The sequence below is a fragment of the Hipposideros armiger genome, unplaced genomic scaffold (genome assembly GCF_001890085.2).
Source record: "Hipposideros armiger isolate ML-2016 unplaced genomic scaffold, ASM189008v1 scaffold_163, whole genome shotgun sequence".
Classification (NCBI taxonomy): Eukaryota; Metazoa; Chordata; class Mammalia; order Chiroptera; family Hipposideridae; genus Hipposideros; species Hipposideros armiger.
In genome coordinates this window covers 567,847-585,100 of record NW_017731513.1, presented here as the reverse complement: position 1 = coordinate 585,100, position 17,254 = coordinate 567,847, and the positions used below count along the sequence as shown (strand labels likewise).

General features: G+C 41.5%; 1 protein-coding gene across 7 annotated transcripts in view; it reads right to left on the bottom strand.

The window, feature by feature from the left end:
• RALYL (RALY RNA binding protein like) overlaps positions 1-17,254 on the bottom strand; it is a 583,573-nt gene that overhangs the window by 44,794 nt on the left and 521,525 nt on the right. For all 7 annotated transcript variants that reach the window (XR_002125025.1, XM_019651620.1, XM_019651619.1 and 4 more), the window contains 2 exons: positions 16,755-16,802; positions 6,314-6,477 (listed from right to left, as the gene is read on the bottom strand). Coding sequence is in view for 6 of the 7 variants with exons in the window: in XM_019651620.1 (XP_019507165.1) it covers positions 6,314-6,477; positions 16,755-16,802 (212 nt within the window). In the remaining variant the exon portion in view is untranslated. The remainder of the gene's footprint in view (positions 1-6,313; positions 6,478-16,754; positions 16,803-17,254) is intronic.

The following is a 17,254-nucleotide window of genomic DNA, read 5'->3' as shown; positions in this document are numbered from 1 at the left end:
GAAAAATGATGCAGACAAAAGGTTAGGGGAGGCCTGGCCAGGGAGTGAGACCTGTCATTTTGTAGAGGGTGGGGCCAGGGAAAGTTTCACTGATAAGGTGACTTTTGAGCCAAGTCTCAGTAAGGGAGGGAGCAAGTGACGGGAACGTGTGTGGACAGTGGGATGGGAGAGGGTGGGAGGTAAAGGCGCGATACACACAAAGGCCAGAGACACGAGTGTGCTTGGGGTGCCCCAGGGACAGCAGGGGTGCCCGTGTGGCTGGAGCCGGATGAGTAGGTGGGAGGGGAGTGCAGGTCGCCAGAGAGAAGAGGCGGAGGGATACGGGGTGACTGTACAGGGTCCTGTGGCCAAAGTAGGTACTGTGGCTTTTCCTTTGGGGGACACAGAGGCTAAGGGCCACATGTATAGGGCATCATTCTGACTGTGTGTTGTGAATAGACTGGAGGGGGCAAGGCTGGAGTCAGTGAGATTACCACGAAGGCCGTGGAGGCAACTCAGGGACAGGTGGATAGTGGTAGACTGGATGGGACCCAGGTGGGCGCAGGTGGGTGGTAAGAGGTAGATGGGGCCTGGGTATATTTTAAAGATTGAGGGGCAAGTCTTCCAGAGGCTCAGGTTGAAGGGAAACTCAGCAGTTTTTAGACTTGTTAACTGTGAGATGCCAAATACAGGTGATGAGTAGGCCGTTGGGTCTGAGTCTGGAGTTTACGGGAGCGATCAAAGATAGGACAATAAATTTGGAAGTAACTAGAGATGGTTTTTTAAGTTAATATATAGGGTGAGTTTGTCCTAATAGTTGAGGATACACACATCACAGGTGTTTTAGTCAGATTATTTTCAAAGGAAAAAATGTCATGTACCCTTTCTTGTATATAAATTCTACAAAAACAAAAACAAAAAAACCAACAAAAAAATGCAAAAAAAATTAAAGACAAAAAAGACACTGACATAATAAAAATCTATGGCTGTCCAGCTGAATATAATATTTCATTTGTTTCTGAGTGGTTATCGGGCTTGACTTTAGAATTATTCTTCAAGACCAGCAAAATGATAAATGGAAAACAAAAACCCCCAAAACTAACGAAGTTCCTAAGATAAATTACTTCAGCTTGTTTTTAGACAAGAGGAGAAAGTAGAATCAGGTTACATCATACAGATAATCTTAAATATTTCTCCTAAACTGTCACTGTAGCATTTTAGTTAGAAAAAAAAAAGTCGTATTAAATCATTTCAGACTGTCTCTCTCTAAATAGTTCATCAGTTTGGTGACACATGTTTATCATATTCTGATACAGTTAACAAACTCAGGTGCGTACTTCTTGCTGTGACATGAGCTAGAATCCAAAAAGGGCCTGAGACATAGAGGGTGATACCATCCGCCTCTATTGAAAAACGTGTGCCTCTCTGATTTACGTGGTGAAAAAAATATTGGGTTGTCGGAAAAGTCACGACGTGTTTTTGCAATGAGAAACAGAAAAAACATGTCATGACTTTTCCGACAACCCAATATTTTGATTTATTTTAATCACCTGCCGATCAAGTCTATTTAGAGACACATAAAGACTCCTCAGTTAACTGTCCCCATGTGTGATTCTTAACAGAGGGTAACATTGTCCCGTAAGGGACATTTTCAATGTCTGGAGACAACTTTGATTGTCATGACTCGGAGAGGGTGGTGTTCCTGGCATCTCGTGGGCATCGGGCCTGCTAAGAGTCCTACAAGGTACAGGTTAGCCCCCAACGCCACACCAAAGAGTCATCTGGTAAAAAATGTCATGGTTCCAAGCCTTAGAAACTGTGGTCTAAATAACCACATACCATCTCTCACTGAAACCCTGCTTCCTGTGAGCTATTTAGAAAACTTAAAAAAGTTTGTAACCATGTAGACTTTGACAATAATCCACATTAACTTATGTTACTCTTTTTATGTATTTCCTCCAGCCTTTGATAAGTTATTTACATCCAAAACAAAGGATAATATAATTTGCATAGGCCATAATTTATCAATCACTTCTACATACACTACGTCATCAGTAAGAAACCCGAGAATCTGACAATTTACATGACATTCTCAGAGCCCTACAATGACTTCACATAATGACTTTATGTGATGTAGGAGTCTGAACAGGTAGATTTCAGGTTCGAATGTAGGTGGGTCATCTTAGTATAAACTCAAGATATTTTATAACTAGCTTTCTCTTAGTGATAGCATTTCTAAAGATGCAGTTCATAGTTAACAGTGAAATGTGTGAAAAACACAAAGATGCAAAGAGCAAAAACAATATTGGTGACACATAGTCTGTAAATATTTAAGAGTACACTTTGTGTAAATGTAACTTGGAGAATAAATTTGTGAACTGAAATGGAGAGATTAGATGTGCATACAAATAACTACAACACGAGGCAGATGGCCTTACGTCCCATAAAGGGAGGACAGATGAACAACAGGAAGATGAACGATTGGTTCGCTTTAGAGGACAGATGATGACCTTGTAGCAGAGATGAGTGAAACTGGTTTCATCGGACTGGCACGACCTGAGCGGGACCTTGAGGGACACTGTCCAGTGAAGCCAGGATGAGCGTCGGGGGGTGGGGAATTGGGAATGGAGGTACCACACCTTGTATATCTTGGGAAGTACATGAAAGAGTGTGGATTCTTCCCTGGAAAATGGTAGTAATTTTGAGCTTTGAGAGAGGGATTGACAAAACACTTGGTTTAGAATACTCCTGGGCCAGCCGAGTGGCTCAGTTGATTAAGAGCTCGCTCAAGATTTTGAGCTCTGAGCAACAGCGGTTCGATGCCTGACCCAAGCTGAGCTGCCGCTGAGCTGCCAACAGGTGGCAGGATGGGTCAGCTAAAAAAAAAAAAAAGCTTACAATAATCCTGCAGCTGGTGTGGATTTAATGGGGTTGGGGGAGAAGAGCATAGAATCAAGACAACGAGTTAAGAGGCTGTTGGAGTGGCTGAGACTCTGCTTATTAGGACCTGATCTCGGAAAACAGCAAAGAGAAAGAAGCACAGGTAAGAAATGTAACTAAGGTGTGTCAGCAGGACGTACGGCTCACGTGCTTTTTATAATCCCACAGTGGAAAGATTTGACCCTTTCTGAAGCCATCAGCGGAGCACAGAGGAAAATGTAGAACTGAGAAAACCATTTTCAATGATAGATTTTGTTGGACATTTTGTTACTTGCCTTTCTCCTGTCTGTTTTAAAATCTGGTTATATGAATGAGCCACATTAAAGCCTAGAGAGAAGGCCCAGCAGAGATGCTCACAAATGCATGGATTTATTATAGATACATTGTAACTGTTTGGGTTGGGCTGCTGGGTATCTAATGCCAGGTTGGGATTTTTGCAGGGTTTACTAATCTCTTTATATAAATTTCCCACAACAACCTATTGGATCTACAGTATTATCATTTCCATTTTCCAGACAGAAAATAGGGGCGTATAGCGGGTTAAAGGATCTCTCTACGGCCACGGTGACAGTATGCTGTGGAACATGGATGCGCCCCGGGCCAGCTGATGGCAGAGCCTGGGCTCTTCTCCACCTACATTCTGTCTTCCGGACGCAGAAGCCTCTGCTTCCTTCTTCCCAAATCCACCCGCCCTTCTCAAGTCAATTGAGTACCCTCGGCGAAGCCTTCTCCGATCCCTCTGGCCAATAGGAGTTTCCTTAGAACCTGAGAACGGGATAATGGATGGTTGGGGATGTTTAGTGATCCCTTCACTGACATTAGCGTTGTTTCTCTGACTGATGCTTTCACTCCATATTTAAATCACAGGTGGTTTTTTTTTTTGGAAAAACCCAACATAACACCACTTCCTTAGTGTTGGGGTAGGTTCTCAACCACTATGTCATCAATTCAATTGAACTGTCTTTACTTTCCTGTTTGGTGTCACCTATTCTGTCATCGAAGGGCATTGACAGGACCCCCAAAGGCATCGAAACGTACTAAGGTTTCCCTTGTTAAACATTAGAATTTAAATTCATTATTAAAAGGCATTGATTGAATTGATTATTTCTTCTAGAGGGCACTGATTTCTTTTCCACTAAGAAATGATAGCTAGCGCTCGCAGATATCATGTTTTCTCCTCTGTAAAATGTCTGCTAGCAGCATCATGTCCTGTTTACCTTATGACGTCAAGAAGTGGACATCATAAGCTGATGATAGTCTTAGTTCAAGTTGATTTGAAAAGGGACAGAAATGGCGAGTGGCAATTTAAATTTAAAAAGAGTAATCCCTTTTGGAACTTATCACGCTTTAACGTTGGCAAATGATCCCATTTGTATATTTTTTCCTTACATGGTTTTTCTCCTTAGTAGAATTTAGTCATATTAAACATTCCAAAAGAAAAACGGAAAATTGTCCAAGCTGTAACACGGGCCAGGGTGTTTCTAGTTGTTACAAAGACTAAGGCGTGCCACAGGCATTTCGGGTGTGGGAGTTAGGGGGGGCCAAATGCTCTCACAGCTCACAACACTCTTACACAACATGGAATTGCTGTGGCCAAGGGCTCAGCATGGCTCCCATGGAGAAGCTTTGTTTAAAAGCAACTGCAGGGCAAAGAGTCCACAGATGCTTAAGCTATTTCTATTTCAAATACAGTTAATATTACCATGGTAGAAAAAGTCTTCTATAAGCCGAGCAGGCCATTCAATGTTCAATTTTCCACAGCCAAATTCAAGAGCTTTCTTAGCTTTTAGCAATAATATGAGAGGACACAGGACTCTGTTTAGAGATTCCTGCAGAAACTCATTTTCTTTTATTACTAATGCGCAAAAAGGGAATTCCTATTTATCTACTCACACAACAGATAGATAAATGGGTACGTGCACAGGGGACTGCAAATTCTATCTACTTTGCTATATAGGTTATATTAGCTGAGTCTAATTCTCAGCCACATTCTGAGCACACCAGCCTTTTGTCAGTTACTGCAAGCCTCCGCGTCTTCCTGCTTCTCCAACCACTGTCTGCACATTCTTGAGTAAAAGCAAAGTATTTTCAGTGATTCCACTTGTGTCTGATGGTGCTAAAAGGTAAAGGGCAGTGTTCCAGTAAACGGAGCATACGGCGTTGAGAATGAAGTGGCCTGGGTTGCAGTCTCGGCTCTACCATTTACTGGCTACACGACTTGGCGTTTGCTCATCAATAAAATGGGATGCCGGTATTTGCCTTACTTCCCTTAAAGGGTTGGGATGCGGAGTAGCGACAGAGCCGCGATAATGGCCTGGCAGCTGCACTGACTGGATCGTGTCTCCCTCCTCCTTTCCGCTCTTGTTTCCAGCCACACTTCTCTCCCTCGCTTGGCACACCTCACTGGCTTCCTTGTTGTTCCCTGACTATTCCAATTAAACACGTCTGCGGTGGTCACGCCCTCTGCCCTGCTAGTTTCAGAGCTCACCCTCTCACCCCTGCATTTCCTCCAGCTCGGCTCAAATGTCACGTCCTCTGAGAAGTGGTCATAGGATGACGACCCTGAGAAACAGAGCGCTCCCACTTTCTCTGTCGCTTTTTTCTACCTTATTCTTTGACACAGGGACAATCTACCATGTAACATCTCACATTTTAATTTATTTGCTCACTGTCTGTCTCTCCTCGGCTAGAATGCAATCTCAAAGCATGCAGGAAACATTGCTCTCCTTTTCCTTAGGAATAATATTCTAATAACAAATTTGGGATTTTCCTGAAGCCATCTTATGTAAAAATTTAAAAGGGAGTTTAGTTGGAAAGTTTGTGTCTCTACTTTTTCCTAATGTAACATTACATGAATATTATTTTATTTTTTATGACATTAAGTATGATTTCAGACATAACTCCCATAATGATTTAGAATAGTATGTCAAGTTACGCTTTTACCATCCCTACTATATACTTTGCCTATCTTAATTATCCTAATGCATTTTCAAATATTCCAACATGCACTAATTTTGCATAATGTGTCTCTGAAAAGACCGTAAATGTATTCTCTTCAGGAGTGGAACTGTTTACTCACGGAAAGCAAGATGTGCATTTCAGGACTGTCACATGTCACAAGCTAAGTGGGCCGAGAGCTCATTATTTGCACAGATGAAACAGTTTTCAAATTGGTCCTGGGTTTTTGCCCATCATGTTGGTGTCTCTCTCCCCCTTACAGGGTTTTGTTGTGGAAAACAGGTGTCCTTTCTCATCCACGTTGTATTTCTCTAGTCCTTTGTACGTGGCAGACACTCCAGAATTATTTGATCAATTTACTGACCGTAGGCATTCATGCAATGAGATACGTCCCCACCCTTCTTTAAAAGGGAATAAAGTCAAGGCGGTTACTTACATTTAGAGCCTGATGACGAAGACCCACTGACGGTTGGTCTTGATCCCCCTTTCATGGAAAACACTCCTTTTCCCCGGCGAGTCGTGGTGACAGTCACTCTGGGGCGTTTCAGGGGTATTACCGCGCGGGGAGGTGGTGGCACACGCCCGTGGTAATCAAATAACCTTCACAAGACACAAACACCGCGAGAGTTTGCTTATGCCCCAAGCGCCATCAAATGTGTGAAATGATTAACAGAACAGCCTTGTAGAAAATTCCAAGAAAGGTTTTTGTTTGTTTGTTTGTTTGTTACTGTTGCTGTTGTCTCATATTCAGAAATGGGCATTTATTGGAAGGTTCCTTTTTCGAAAGAAATGAAAATCTAGTCTATGCGGACATTAGGCTGTGACTTGCCCATGTGAATGTGTTTGTAAGGTCTGATAGGACCAGGAACTCTGCCTCCAGGGTGCCACGCGACCCTCTGAAGTCACGCTGACCTTCATCCTCACAGTCCCTGCTTTGCTCACTTGAACAAATTGCTTCTTTTTAGGAACAGAAACCTTCCTCTTACATATCAGGCTGATTAGCACACTAGTCTGAGGAGAGGAAAAGATCACGCAGAATTGGGAACAGAGCAAAAATTGTTGTCTGATCAGAAAACAGCTCATAGGGAAAAACAGAAATTAGAAGGGAGACTAGGTTAGAGAAATAGCCGTGAGAGACAGATCAGCATGGTGCCACGTGTCTCTCTCAGGACTTTCTAAGGAAGGAAAGGCTCCTCTGACTACAGAAAAAAAGGGGATCGAGTTTGACTGAAATGGTGCTAGCATGAGGACAAAACTCTGCTGTGTGAAATACTGGTGGACAGTATCCATCAGGGTATCTTTTTATGATTCTGACCATCTGCTAGCTGTGCAAATTGAGACTAGAGGTATTTGTATAGTCAGCTACTGAAAATTTCTCTCACAAAGAGGAATATCAATGAAACCCTTAGAAGCTTTTGCTAAAAAGTGAAAAATGATATGCACCACAATCAATGCATTCCCATCAAACAATGAAAAAAAAACAAGAGTATAAGACTATTTACTCATTTATATAAATATGCAATTCACTGACTCAAAAGCTTCATTTTATACTGTGTACACATAGATGACAAATTTTTGTGTGAGTTAGCACATTTCAGAAGCATAAAAATTCAGAGAAAAAATATGAGGGTATACATACTCATTTATTTTTAAAACTATTTGCCAGTGAACCAGATGTGTTATAATGTTATCCATTATAAAGAAAATAGCGTTATTGACTTAGAAGGATGACGGTTACATATTTTACTGTGACACCATTACACAGTACACAGATTACGTTCTCATAATTGCTTTAAAACGGTCAATAAAAATAACCTAATACCAAAGTCAGAAATGAGAAAACCAGGACAGAAAGAAAATTTAAAAAGCCGTTTATAACAGGCTATTTCATAAAATTACATCTTATTTACACATACAGATAAAAGTGGGTCAACTCCTTTGTGGAAAACAAGATATGAAATATAATAAGAATTAAGATAGGCTGGTTTCCAAATATTCATCTGTTCATTTGGGGGAAAAACGTAGTATATTAACCACATTTAAAGCAGAACTTAGTACAGGAATCTCTCCAGCATCAGAAAGCCAAAGTGTTCAAAAACATTTTGGAAACGGGCTGGGGAAAGTCTAAGAGCTGTCTGGAAAGGGAAAGAAACAAAATGAGACCGTTCAAGGGAGGTGCCGTCCTCTGCGAATAAGCCAAGTCCATTAGCTGAAGAACGCGCAAAGAACAGGTCGAGGATGTCACCACATACCCTTATTTCACAGGCGGTCGGCAGGGCAAGGCTGGCGAGGGTTCTGAATACCACGGGCACGACCAGGGGCTACAAGATCCAAAATGTCAACCAAACCTGCCGCTCATGTCCATCACAAAACCAGGTCTACGTTACTTCCTTATAGGCTGAATTCAGAGCACCTTAAGTCAGTGAACCAAAACGCGAAGGCACGTTTCCTGAGCTACGACACCCAAAGCGACTGCAGGAGAAGGAAATATGGCCATTGGCTCATCTCTTCCAGGGCAGACGGTGCCGCTTGAGATGAAAGGCAAGGCCTTTGGGAGGGACCGTTCCCTAGGCTGTGAAGGTGCCAGCTAGCACCTTCCATAGGCTAATCTGTAAATTGGGTTAAGAAATGTCCTGAAGTGCACTAAAATACAGAATGAGGTAAGAATGCAATCACGAAAATGCAGGCCAAATAAAGAACGCTACCATATTCATTCTACTTCAGTTACAAGGCAATGTCCATCCATGTCTCTATGGCTTCTCCCTGCCCCCGCCCAGCCAAGGATTGCAAAGCATCCGGTGTTGGCCAGGCCTGATAGGATGTTGAGAAAAGACAGCTGCATCTGTGACATACTTTTAGTAGGTGACATACATTTTAGTAACACTCAGTATGTGTTGTGTGCTTTACTGGCAATTCCTACAGAGGGTAGCACCTGTTCTCCGGGTATTTTGGTGATTTGGGGGGTGGAAGCTGTGTGTGTGTGACTCCTTTCTCACCAAGGAATCAGGAAAGGTTCTACCAATTCTTTGTGCCATTCTGATGGGAAGATAACGCAGCACCGGAACTTAATTTTAATTTAAAATAAAGAAAACAAAATGTTTCTGTCAAAAAATAATTTACAAAACAAAACTAAAGAAAGGTATGGGCACTGCTCACAATGAGGGCATCATTTTTAATTTTACAAAAATTAGTGGCATTGGGGAGTTTCTTCATTTTCACTGGGCACACCTGAGTTGACCAGAAATCAGAGGAAGGAAGACTGGGTATTGTCCTAACGCATAAAAACATAACAAGGTAAGGATGGGAAGCGGCAGTTTTTCTAGGATTACAAAATGAGACGTGGGGTTTCTTCTAAATGCAAGGGGGAGTAGTGGAAAGGCAGCTTGTGAAGGAGACCCCAGCATTCGCTTTCTCATCAGAAGTCTATATATCACAACCCAAGGAAATCTTGCCTTTGCAAAGTGTCAGGCTGGGAATGCTGTTGAGACAAAGGAAACGGTCCATTTAGGATTACAGGCGCACAACAGATTGCAATCCAAAGGAATTAAACGGAATCCACATCTCAAAGGCCACTTAAAAACTTAATATTTCTTCCTGTCTCTTATCTTTTTGTCCCTCCCACTCTTATAATTATGTACCCTCTCCTTAATGGTTCTTCATTTTCCCTAATATTGCTTAGTCAGAACACTGTTTCCCCTGTATTTATGGGTCAGATAGCTAATGATTTGTAATGAGGCCAAACACATAATTCTTCTTTCCCCAATGTTTATTTTCAAGTGAAAACTCTAAAAGACCCAAGAATACTGTATTTCCCCTAGTATTTACCAATCAAGTAGACAATGGTTTATAATGAAGCCAAACATAATTCTCCCTTTCTGTAAGGTCTATTTTAAAAAAAGAACTCTAAATACCTTTTCCCAAACAGTAAATAAAATAAATGTAGTCAGGTTCTAATAAAAGCAACCCATTGAGGAAATTTGAGGATTTAAGCTGTTTTGTTTAAGAAACATTTCATGTTTGGAATTTTGTTTGCTTTAATAATACCTGAGACATGTAATTTTATTAAATAGCAAGAGCTAAAAGCTGGTAAATAATTTTAATATTAACTTACTTGATAAAAATAGACATAACTTGTCTCTAAGAAGAATATTAGCTATGAAAAAATAGCTGCTTTTTGGACAAAGGCAATTTAATGGCATATTGATGTATAAAATGAATATAATTTTGAATGCTTTTTTTTAAAGCTTGGTATTATTAAACTTTAACAATAATAAAGCAACATTTTTAGGAAAAATATATGAAAAAACCCCAAAAAACTACAATTCCCAGTCTCATACTCTGAAACAACTACTAACATTCTCTAATCTTTTTTCCATAGGTATCCATATTTTTCATATAATTGAAAATATAAGTATAGCTATGTATTCTGGCTAATTCTCTTTGGTGTATATTAAAACCATTCTTACGCCTGTTCATTGGTCGTCTTTTTTTTTTTTTTTAAGCTGAGCCATCCTGCCACCTATTGGCAGCTCATCGGCTGCTCAGCTCAGGCCAGGAATCGAACCGCTTGTTGCTCAGACCTCAAACTCTTGAGCGAGCTCTTAACCAACTGAGCCACTCGGCCGGCCCTCACTGGTCTTCTTAATGTTTAATGGCTGTGGTGCATTTTCTCAGGTAGATGCACCACCTTCTAATAAATCATTGTCTGACAAACTTTCGACTCAACACCCATTTTTTACTGTCAACTCACGTGATTTTAAAATTCAAGAAACGCTTTTGAAAATGTAATATTTGCATAGTATTTTGTCACTGAACACTACATTTTCTTTTTAGATAAATGGTGATTTCAAGAATTGGCAATTACCTCTTTCAATTTTTCCTCAGTAAAAGAGTTCTTCATTTTCCTTACGGATAAATCAACACTTATGGTCACTCTGTGGTTTAATGCTAACAAAAATATGTCGTCTGGACTAGGGGCTAAGTCACCGGGCTGCCCAAAGCCAAGCCTTGAGAACAGATCCATAGCCATGTTCTCACTGGGGCTGGTCAGCGGGTGTGTGAAAACCAATAGCCAGAGGAACAGAGAAGTTCTTCCCCGGTGTCTTGATTCAACCTTGAACTCTCCTCTTCAGTTTGTTTAACTTCTGACAGACATCTACTCTACGAAACCAAATTAAGGTGCCTAATTATTTATTAAAAATTATTTGAAATCCACATGAATGACTCTGTTAGCCTCCTACTCTGTTTTCTATGCTGTTTGAACTACTCAAAAATGCATAAAAATCTGTCTATGATTCCCACCTTGACTTCAGATAAGCTTTGGTGACAACTGAATCAAGACATAATTTTTAAAGGCATACTTCACTTGAGACCAGTAAATGAATAATTTTCTTTTTTTTGGTCATTAAACTGTTCCAAGATTTTCAGTGAGGTTTCCCCACTCCCTGGATCTTGTGCAAATACTTCTTGAACATACTTTTATGGGCAAACTGATTGAAATCCTAAATGAACTTTTCTTTTTTTGCAATATGTTAGCTTTAATATAATCTTTCTATTTTGTACAACTTTGCTGTCTGCTATAGTTTGTACACAGCTTTGAGTGATTAAAAAAACCCCGTACATTTGAATAGCAACAAAATGATTCTTGAATTCTTATAATTCTGCAATGTGGGTATTGTGACGCCATTTTGATCCTGAAGGAAACCTGTAAAAAAGGGGGGAGGTGACTTCCCCAAATTTCACCAGTCAACGCATGCACACTCAGGCCTGAAACTCCCGTCTTCCGCCTCCAAATGAGGCCCTTTGTCAACTGTGCCAGGTTATTTCCAAACGTTTCCAGCGGACTGCCACGCCACCAGATGGTAATTTAAATTTGCATAATGAAACAGACGTTGCCTCTTGCTAATACGGTTTCCCACGATTCACGAATACATACTGTGCTCTATAGTCCATGACCTGAGACAACCGCAACATGACGTCGAGTTTTTGCAGCCATGTCCCCTAGCAGCTTCTCTCCTGTTAATTTACAGGAGGTCGAAGCGTTCCAGCATGGAACAATGCTCATTTGAGTCATTTTCTAGGGACGTGTCTTCTATGTGACCAAGTGCTTAGGGCATTTCTGCTTTTCCGTTAGAAGTTTACTTGTTCCTGGAGGTGATTAACTGGTACTGTGGAAAACTGTTGGCGTAAAACTGCTAATACCTCAGAAATTGAAAATACTCCCTGGGGGGATTCGATATAATTCTAGGCACACGTCTCCTTTTACTTTACTGGGGAGATAAATATTTATGTTTTGTTTTAATAACATGTAATATCCTTCATTCGGAGCCATACTTACTTGACCTTTAAGAAAAGCATGCCACTGAATGCTGTAAATTAATTACTGGGCAATGCTTTGTGGAACATAAAAAGATAAAAGTTTGGAATAACCGCACAAGTCTGTTATTTAGTGATATGCATCGTGATCCCGGAAATTATGGATAGACATAAAATTAGTCTTTGGAAAAGTTCCTGCAGGGCTAATGTATCTAAACAACCACAATACGATGGAAGAAGTTTTCTTAATGTTTAAAAGTATCTAAGGGTTGAAACCCCGCAATTACACACAAAAGACTCCCCACATGGAACAGAGATCGGATGACAACACAATGTGCACGTGCGTCGGTTCCTAAGCTATTATCTGTCAGCGTCAGTCCCACCTTGAGCAGCAGCTGGGTCAGGACCCTGCAAACCACACTTCTGAGGGGCCAGCCGGCTTCCTGCTAGGCTCAGCCATAAGGGGCCTCGGGGGCCACTGCTTCACTGCAGCTGGAAGGGAGGGCTGGGTCCTTCCTGCCGGCTTCCTGCTTTGGGTTTGGCTTCCTGTTCCTGTCACCATCACGCCAGCCTTGTTGCTTCGCCCTGGCAGCAGTGAGTCTTTTTACTAGCAGCAGCTAAATCCAGTTTGAGGCATTTTGCAACCCAGCCTCTGCCTTTCCCTCGCAGAGGTCTGGGTTCCAGCCCCACAGATGCCCCCCGGGCTCAGACACCAGCTGATCAGAGGCTCCCACTCAGTTCCAGCTCTGCAAGTCCCTTTTCTGCCTTAACATTTGATAATCCCAGCTGCACCCTCTGTTTCCCCAGCTGCAGAGCGGGTGGCCGCAGAGGGGGTGGCTTGCAGCTGCTGGCTGCCCTGGGTCATAGTTTTCAGTTCCTTACTACCCAGTTAGACGATTTCCACATGCAATTGTTCCTGTGACATAGAACTGTGTGATTTCTGTTTTCCTGACCCAAAACGAATGGGGGTGAGGTTAAAGGAAATAGCTGAACGCTCTCTCTGTCTCTCTGCAGGTCACTTGCATCTGGAGTGCTCTGGGAGCAGGAGAAGGAAAACAGTAAAAAGAGAATAACCCAGAGGCATTACAATGGACTGTTACAGAAGGGCAGCTGACCATCCTGCTTACTTTTCAGTCACAGGGACACTGCCACATGAAGAGAAGGCACCCGCTCACTGTCACTGTCAGAGGTCACTTTCACTGGTCTGAGTAGCTAACACCGATTAAGCACTAGAAACATACCAGGCCTAACCCAGCCTGGATGAGACAACAGCGTTTGCAGTATTAAATAACTTGCCCAAGTTTGCACCACTAGTAAAAAAAAAAGAAAAAAAATTAATCATGAATACAAGCAGAGTGTCCCTGAGGAGGAAACACTGCGGAAAAACTGCCAGCACAGCTCAGCTGTTGCCCTGGTCTGGCCCCTCCACTCATGGGACCCCACGCTCACAGGGCACTCCCAAGTACACCCACTAGTGGCGGGTGCTTAGGTTTCTCTCAGCCAAAGGCAGAAAAAGGGGTAACAAACGAAGGACAGCATGGGCTGCTCAGACAGTCTGGTAGCAACACAACCATACTCATCTGCTCACTTGCATGCCAAGCAGACTCTACAGAAGACAAGCAAATGATCTGGAAATTGTTCAGAGTTAGCTTTTTTTGTGTAGTGGAGACTCATCTGAAAACTTCCGGCTCTGTAATTATTTGGCTGATTAAGGCTCTTGCTGCTTGGTGAGTAAGATCTATCAATCATCTATCTATCTATCTATCTATCTATAATCTGATGATATCTAATATCATTAATGATTTGATCGAACTATAATTTATACACAGTAAAAAAAACCTGTAGATCTTAGCTTCCCTTTACAGGTGATAAAACTAAAAGCTGATTACTTGCCCAGAAGTTGGGTCTCTTGCCATCTAGACCAAACTCCATTTTAGCTAGAAATTCTTTAGACATGGAAGAGAGGCACATGTTAGAGATTACTATAATGCTAAAACAGTTTCATACTGACAGACTAAGAAACAACATATATTCATTGAACATTCATAGCAATTAAAACAGTGTTCTGCAACTTGATAAAGAAGCTGTATTAGAAAATGTCTTTAGCATTGTCAAAAACTAAAATTTTCAAATAGTTTGACGACTGTCTAAATATTACCTTTTCTGAAGAGTAAATGGGGTTACTTTAATGCTGCCAGAACGTCATGTCAGTTTTAGGATACGGGATTACAAGCTAGTTAATATTTAAAATAAAACAATATATTTTGTAGAAATGATGGAAGATGGAAATGATTTGAAAAAAATTATCCTCCAAAATTTGTATTTGGAATAACCAGTGGAGTGACTCATTAACTCAGTAGGTGACGACAGCAGTGAAGGGATGGGTGTGGGTCACCCCGGGGACATTTAGGAAGGCTGCTTCCTATTATTATATTTAACCTTGGAGCCTGAGATCCCTGCCCTGTTGTGCATGAATATTCACGCAGTCGGTACTGAATCTAAATAAGTAGGGTACGATTGTTGCTTTGTCACTAATTAACTGTGTGATCTCAGGAAACCCCAAATCTCTCTGAATGTAAGGAGATGAATTGATAACAACACAATTGAGTGTCCACTGTGAGACGTATGAACGTGCCGAGGATGCACCAATGAGCGTAACTGAGCACCATCCCTGCCTTCTGGGAGGAAGGAAGGCGGATGCGAATCAAAAAACGGTCACTGCAGAAGGAGACACCACAGAAGGATCAGAACGAAGTGCTGAAGGAACACTGCGTGCTGAGAGAAGGGAGCAGAGGGGCCTGATTTAGTCTGAGAGCTGTGCTCGCGCTGGGATCTGCAGGATGAAGTCTGGTTAACGAGACGGGGCAGGGAGGGGTGAGGAGATGGGGAAGGTCCTGAGGCAGGAGGGGACCTGTCTTCTCGTGGGACCGAGGAAGGACCGGTGTGGTTGGAGCAGAGAACCAGACCCTGAAGAGGGATCACGGCGTTTCTTCCCTATTTAAATGTCTGCAAACTCTTGTCCCAAGTTTGCCTTTTTACACTCTGGGTTTTGTTTGTTTGTTTGTTTGTTTGACTGGAACATATAATGAAAAGCTTAAAAGATACAGTCCAATGATCTATGTCCAGTTGGTCCTCGCTTTGCATATGTCTGAATTTCAGCCGCCACTGTTTAGTTAAATAATACCAGTTCACCACCAGCAGAAATCGAATTTCAGTTGTGACAATCACTGTGAGTCATTTCATAAAGTCTGAAGTTGGCTGCTAGGTTTTCAGTTCACAAATCACTACGCAAATAACAGACATGCCTCACGGTGAGTCATCCGTCGCCATTTCTCTCAAAGCCCCTCAGTGACTGGTTGCTGTGCATCTGTCACTCAGGTGACACAAGACTGCAATGTGCACTTGCAGTGTCCCTTGTCTCTTCATGATAAACCATGTGGCATTTTACAAAAACGGGTAACCGAAAGAGGGAACCAAGATGAACGTGCACCAAGGAGTGGAAGAGTGAAAGCGCTGCAAGTGAAATTAAAGTGAAATGTAATGGAGTTATGGGAGACACAGCTGACTGTGGGACTGCTGACAGTTGAGACTCCAGAGGTGGCAGGAGGAATCTAGTAAAAGCAAGCACAGTGACACAGGTGAGGAAAGTAATGGTGATGTGATGAAAAGTGCTGGAGGTGTTCCAGAAGGAAGACCTGGCAAAGAGCTACGCACTGAAGAACTCTGGGACATACTTCTCAACAGCGACAAACTGGCCAAGTTGATCCAATCTCGGATCCAACCTCGGGGTCGGACAATGCACCGAACGTACAGAGAAGCTGCTTCTGTACCTTAAGTTACACCAGAAAAAAAGCGAGCTCTGCTCAAAATTCTTCTGATAAGTCTTTTTTACAAAGAAATAAAACACATTAATTCTCAATATTTTTACTGCTTGACATTACAGTGTACTAAATAACTATGAGTTTTACTGTAGTTCCCTTATGTTTATTGACAGTAAGAGAGTTTTTGATGTTTTGATGAACATTTTCAAAGGTCATGGAAAATCCCATTCTCCCCTCCCCGCCGATTACATCACTTTGCATGGTTTCCTTTTATGGTTGGGACCACACTACTAGGCAAATCAAGAACCGCCCGTAATTTTTACAGAATCTAACCAATCTGGCATTTTTAACATGTCATACGAAAGCAGATGCTTTTTAGAAGGTTAGAGTCATTTTCTGAATTTATAAAACTCTGTCTTGAAGAATTCTAAGTCAACAACAGACCTGAAAAATCATATTGGTTAATGAAACCTCTAAATCTTATCCAAACATCAGAAACTAAATCTGAGGCATAAGCACCTACATAGTTCAAAAAGCCCAAGAAGTCCTATACTTCAGTCAGTATAACGAAAACAGGAAACTCTTTCTAGATCGTGTTTTTGGAGACTTAGCATTTTCTTTCATTTTTACTATAAGACAGTATTTTAAACATGTCCATCAAGAATGCCTGTGAATAAAATGTACAAAACGGTTAAGAGATCACTTAAATCCAAAGGAATCAAAGATGAAAAGTTGACATACCGATTGTAGAAGTCGTCTCTGTAGCAATCATAATCAAAGACGTACCCACTAGTGGGGGGAAAACAAAAAAATTAGTTGACATTTGTTTCCACCACATTGATTTTGGTATTAACATATGATGTGATAGCAAGAAATTTAGGTTACTTTAAAAGTATTTATTTTCCCATGTAATTAGGAATCCAAAGATTTACAAGATAACGTTGCTTTGGATACAAGGCTGTGTCAAACAGCTGCTAGATGCCTGATGAGGAGGAGATTGACAATGGTTTGCGTGGTTTGGACTGGAAGAGGAGAGCAGGTAGCAGATTACATTTTTTAATACCTGAAGCCCATTTTTTTCTAGACAAGATATAATATTGTTATTCCTGCTTCCTAAGGCATGTACCATGAGGCTACACAATGAACAAAAGGTATAGCAATAGCATAAATGGAAAGGCTTACTGACCCATTCACTGTAAGAATGGTACACAGAAATATGGTGTCCTCAGAAATTCAGCTTT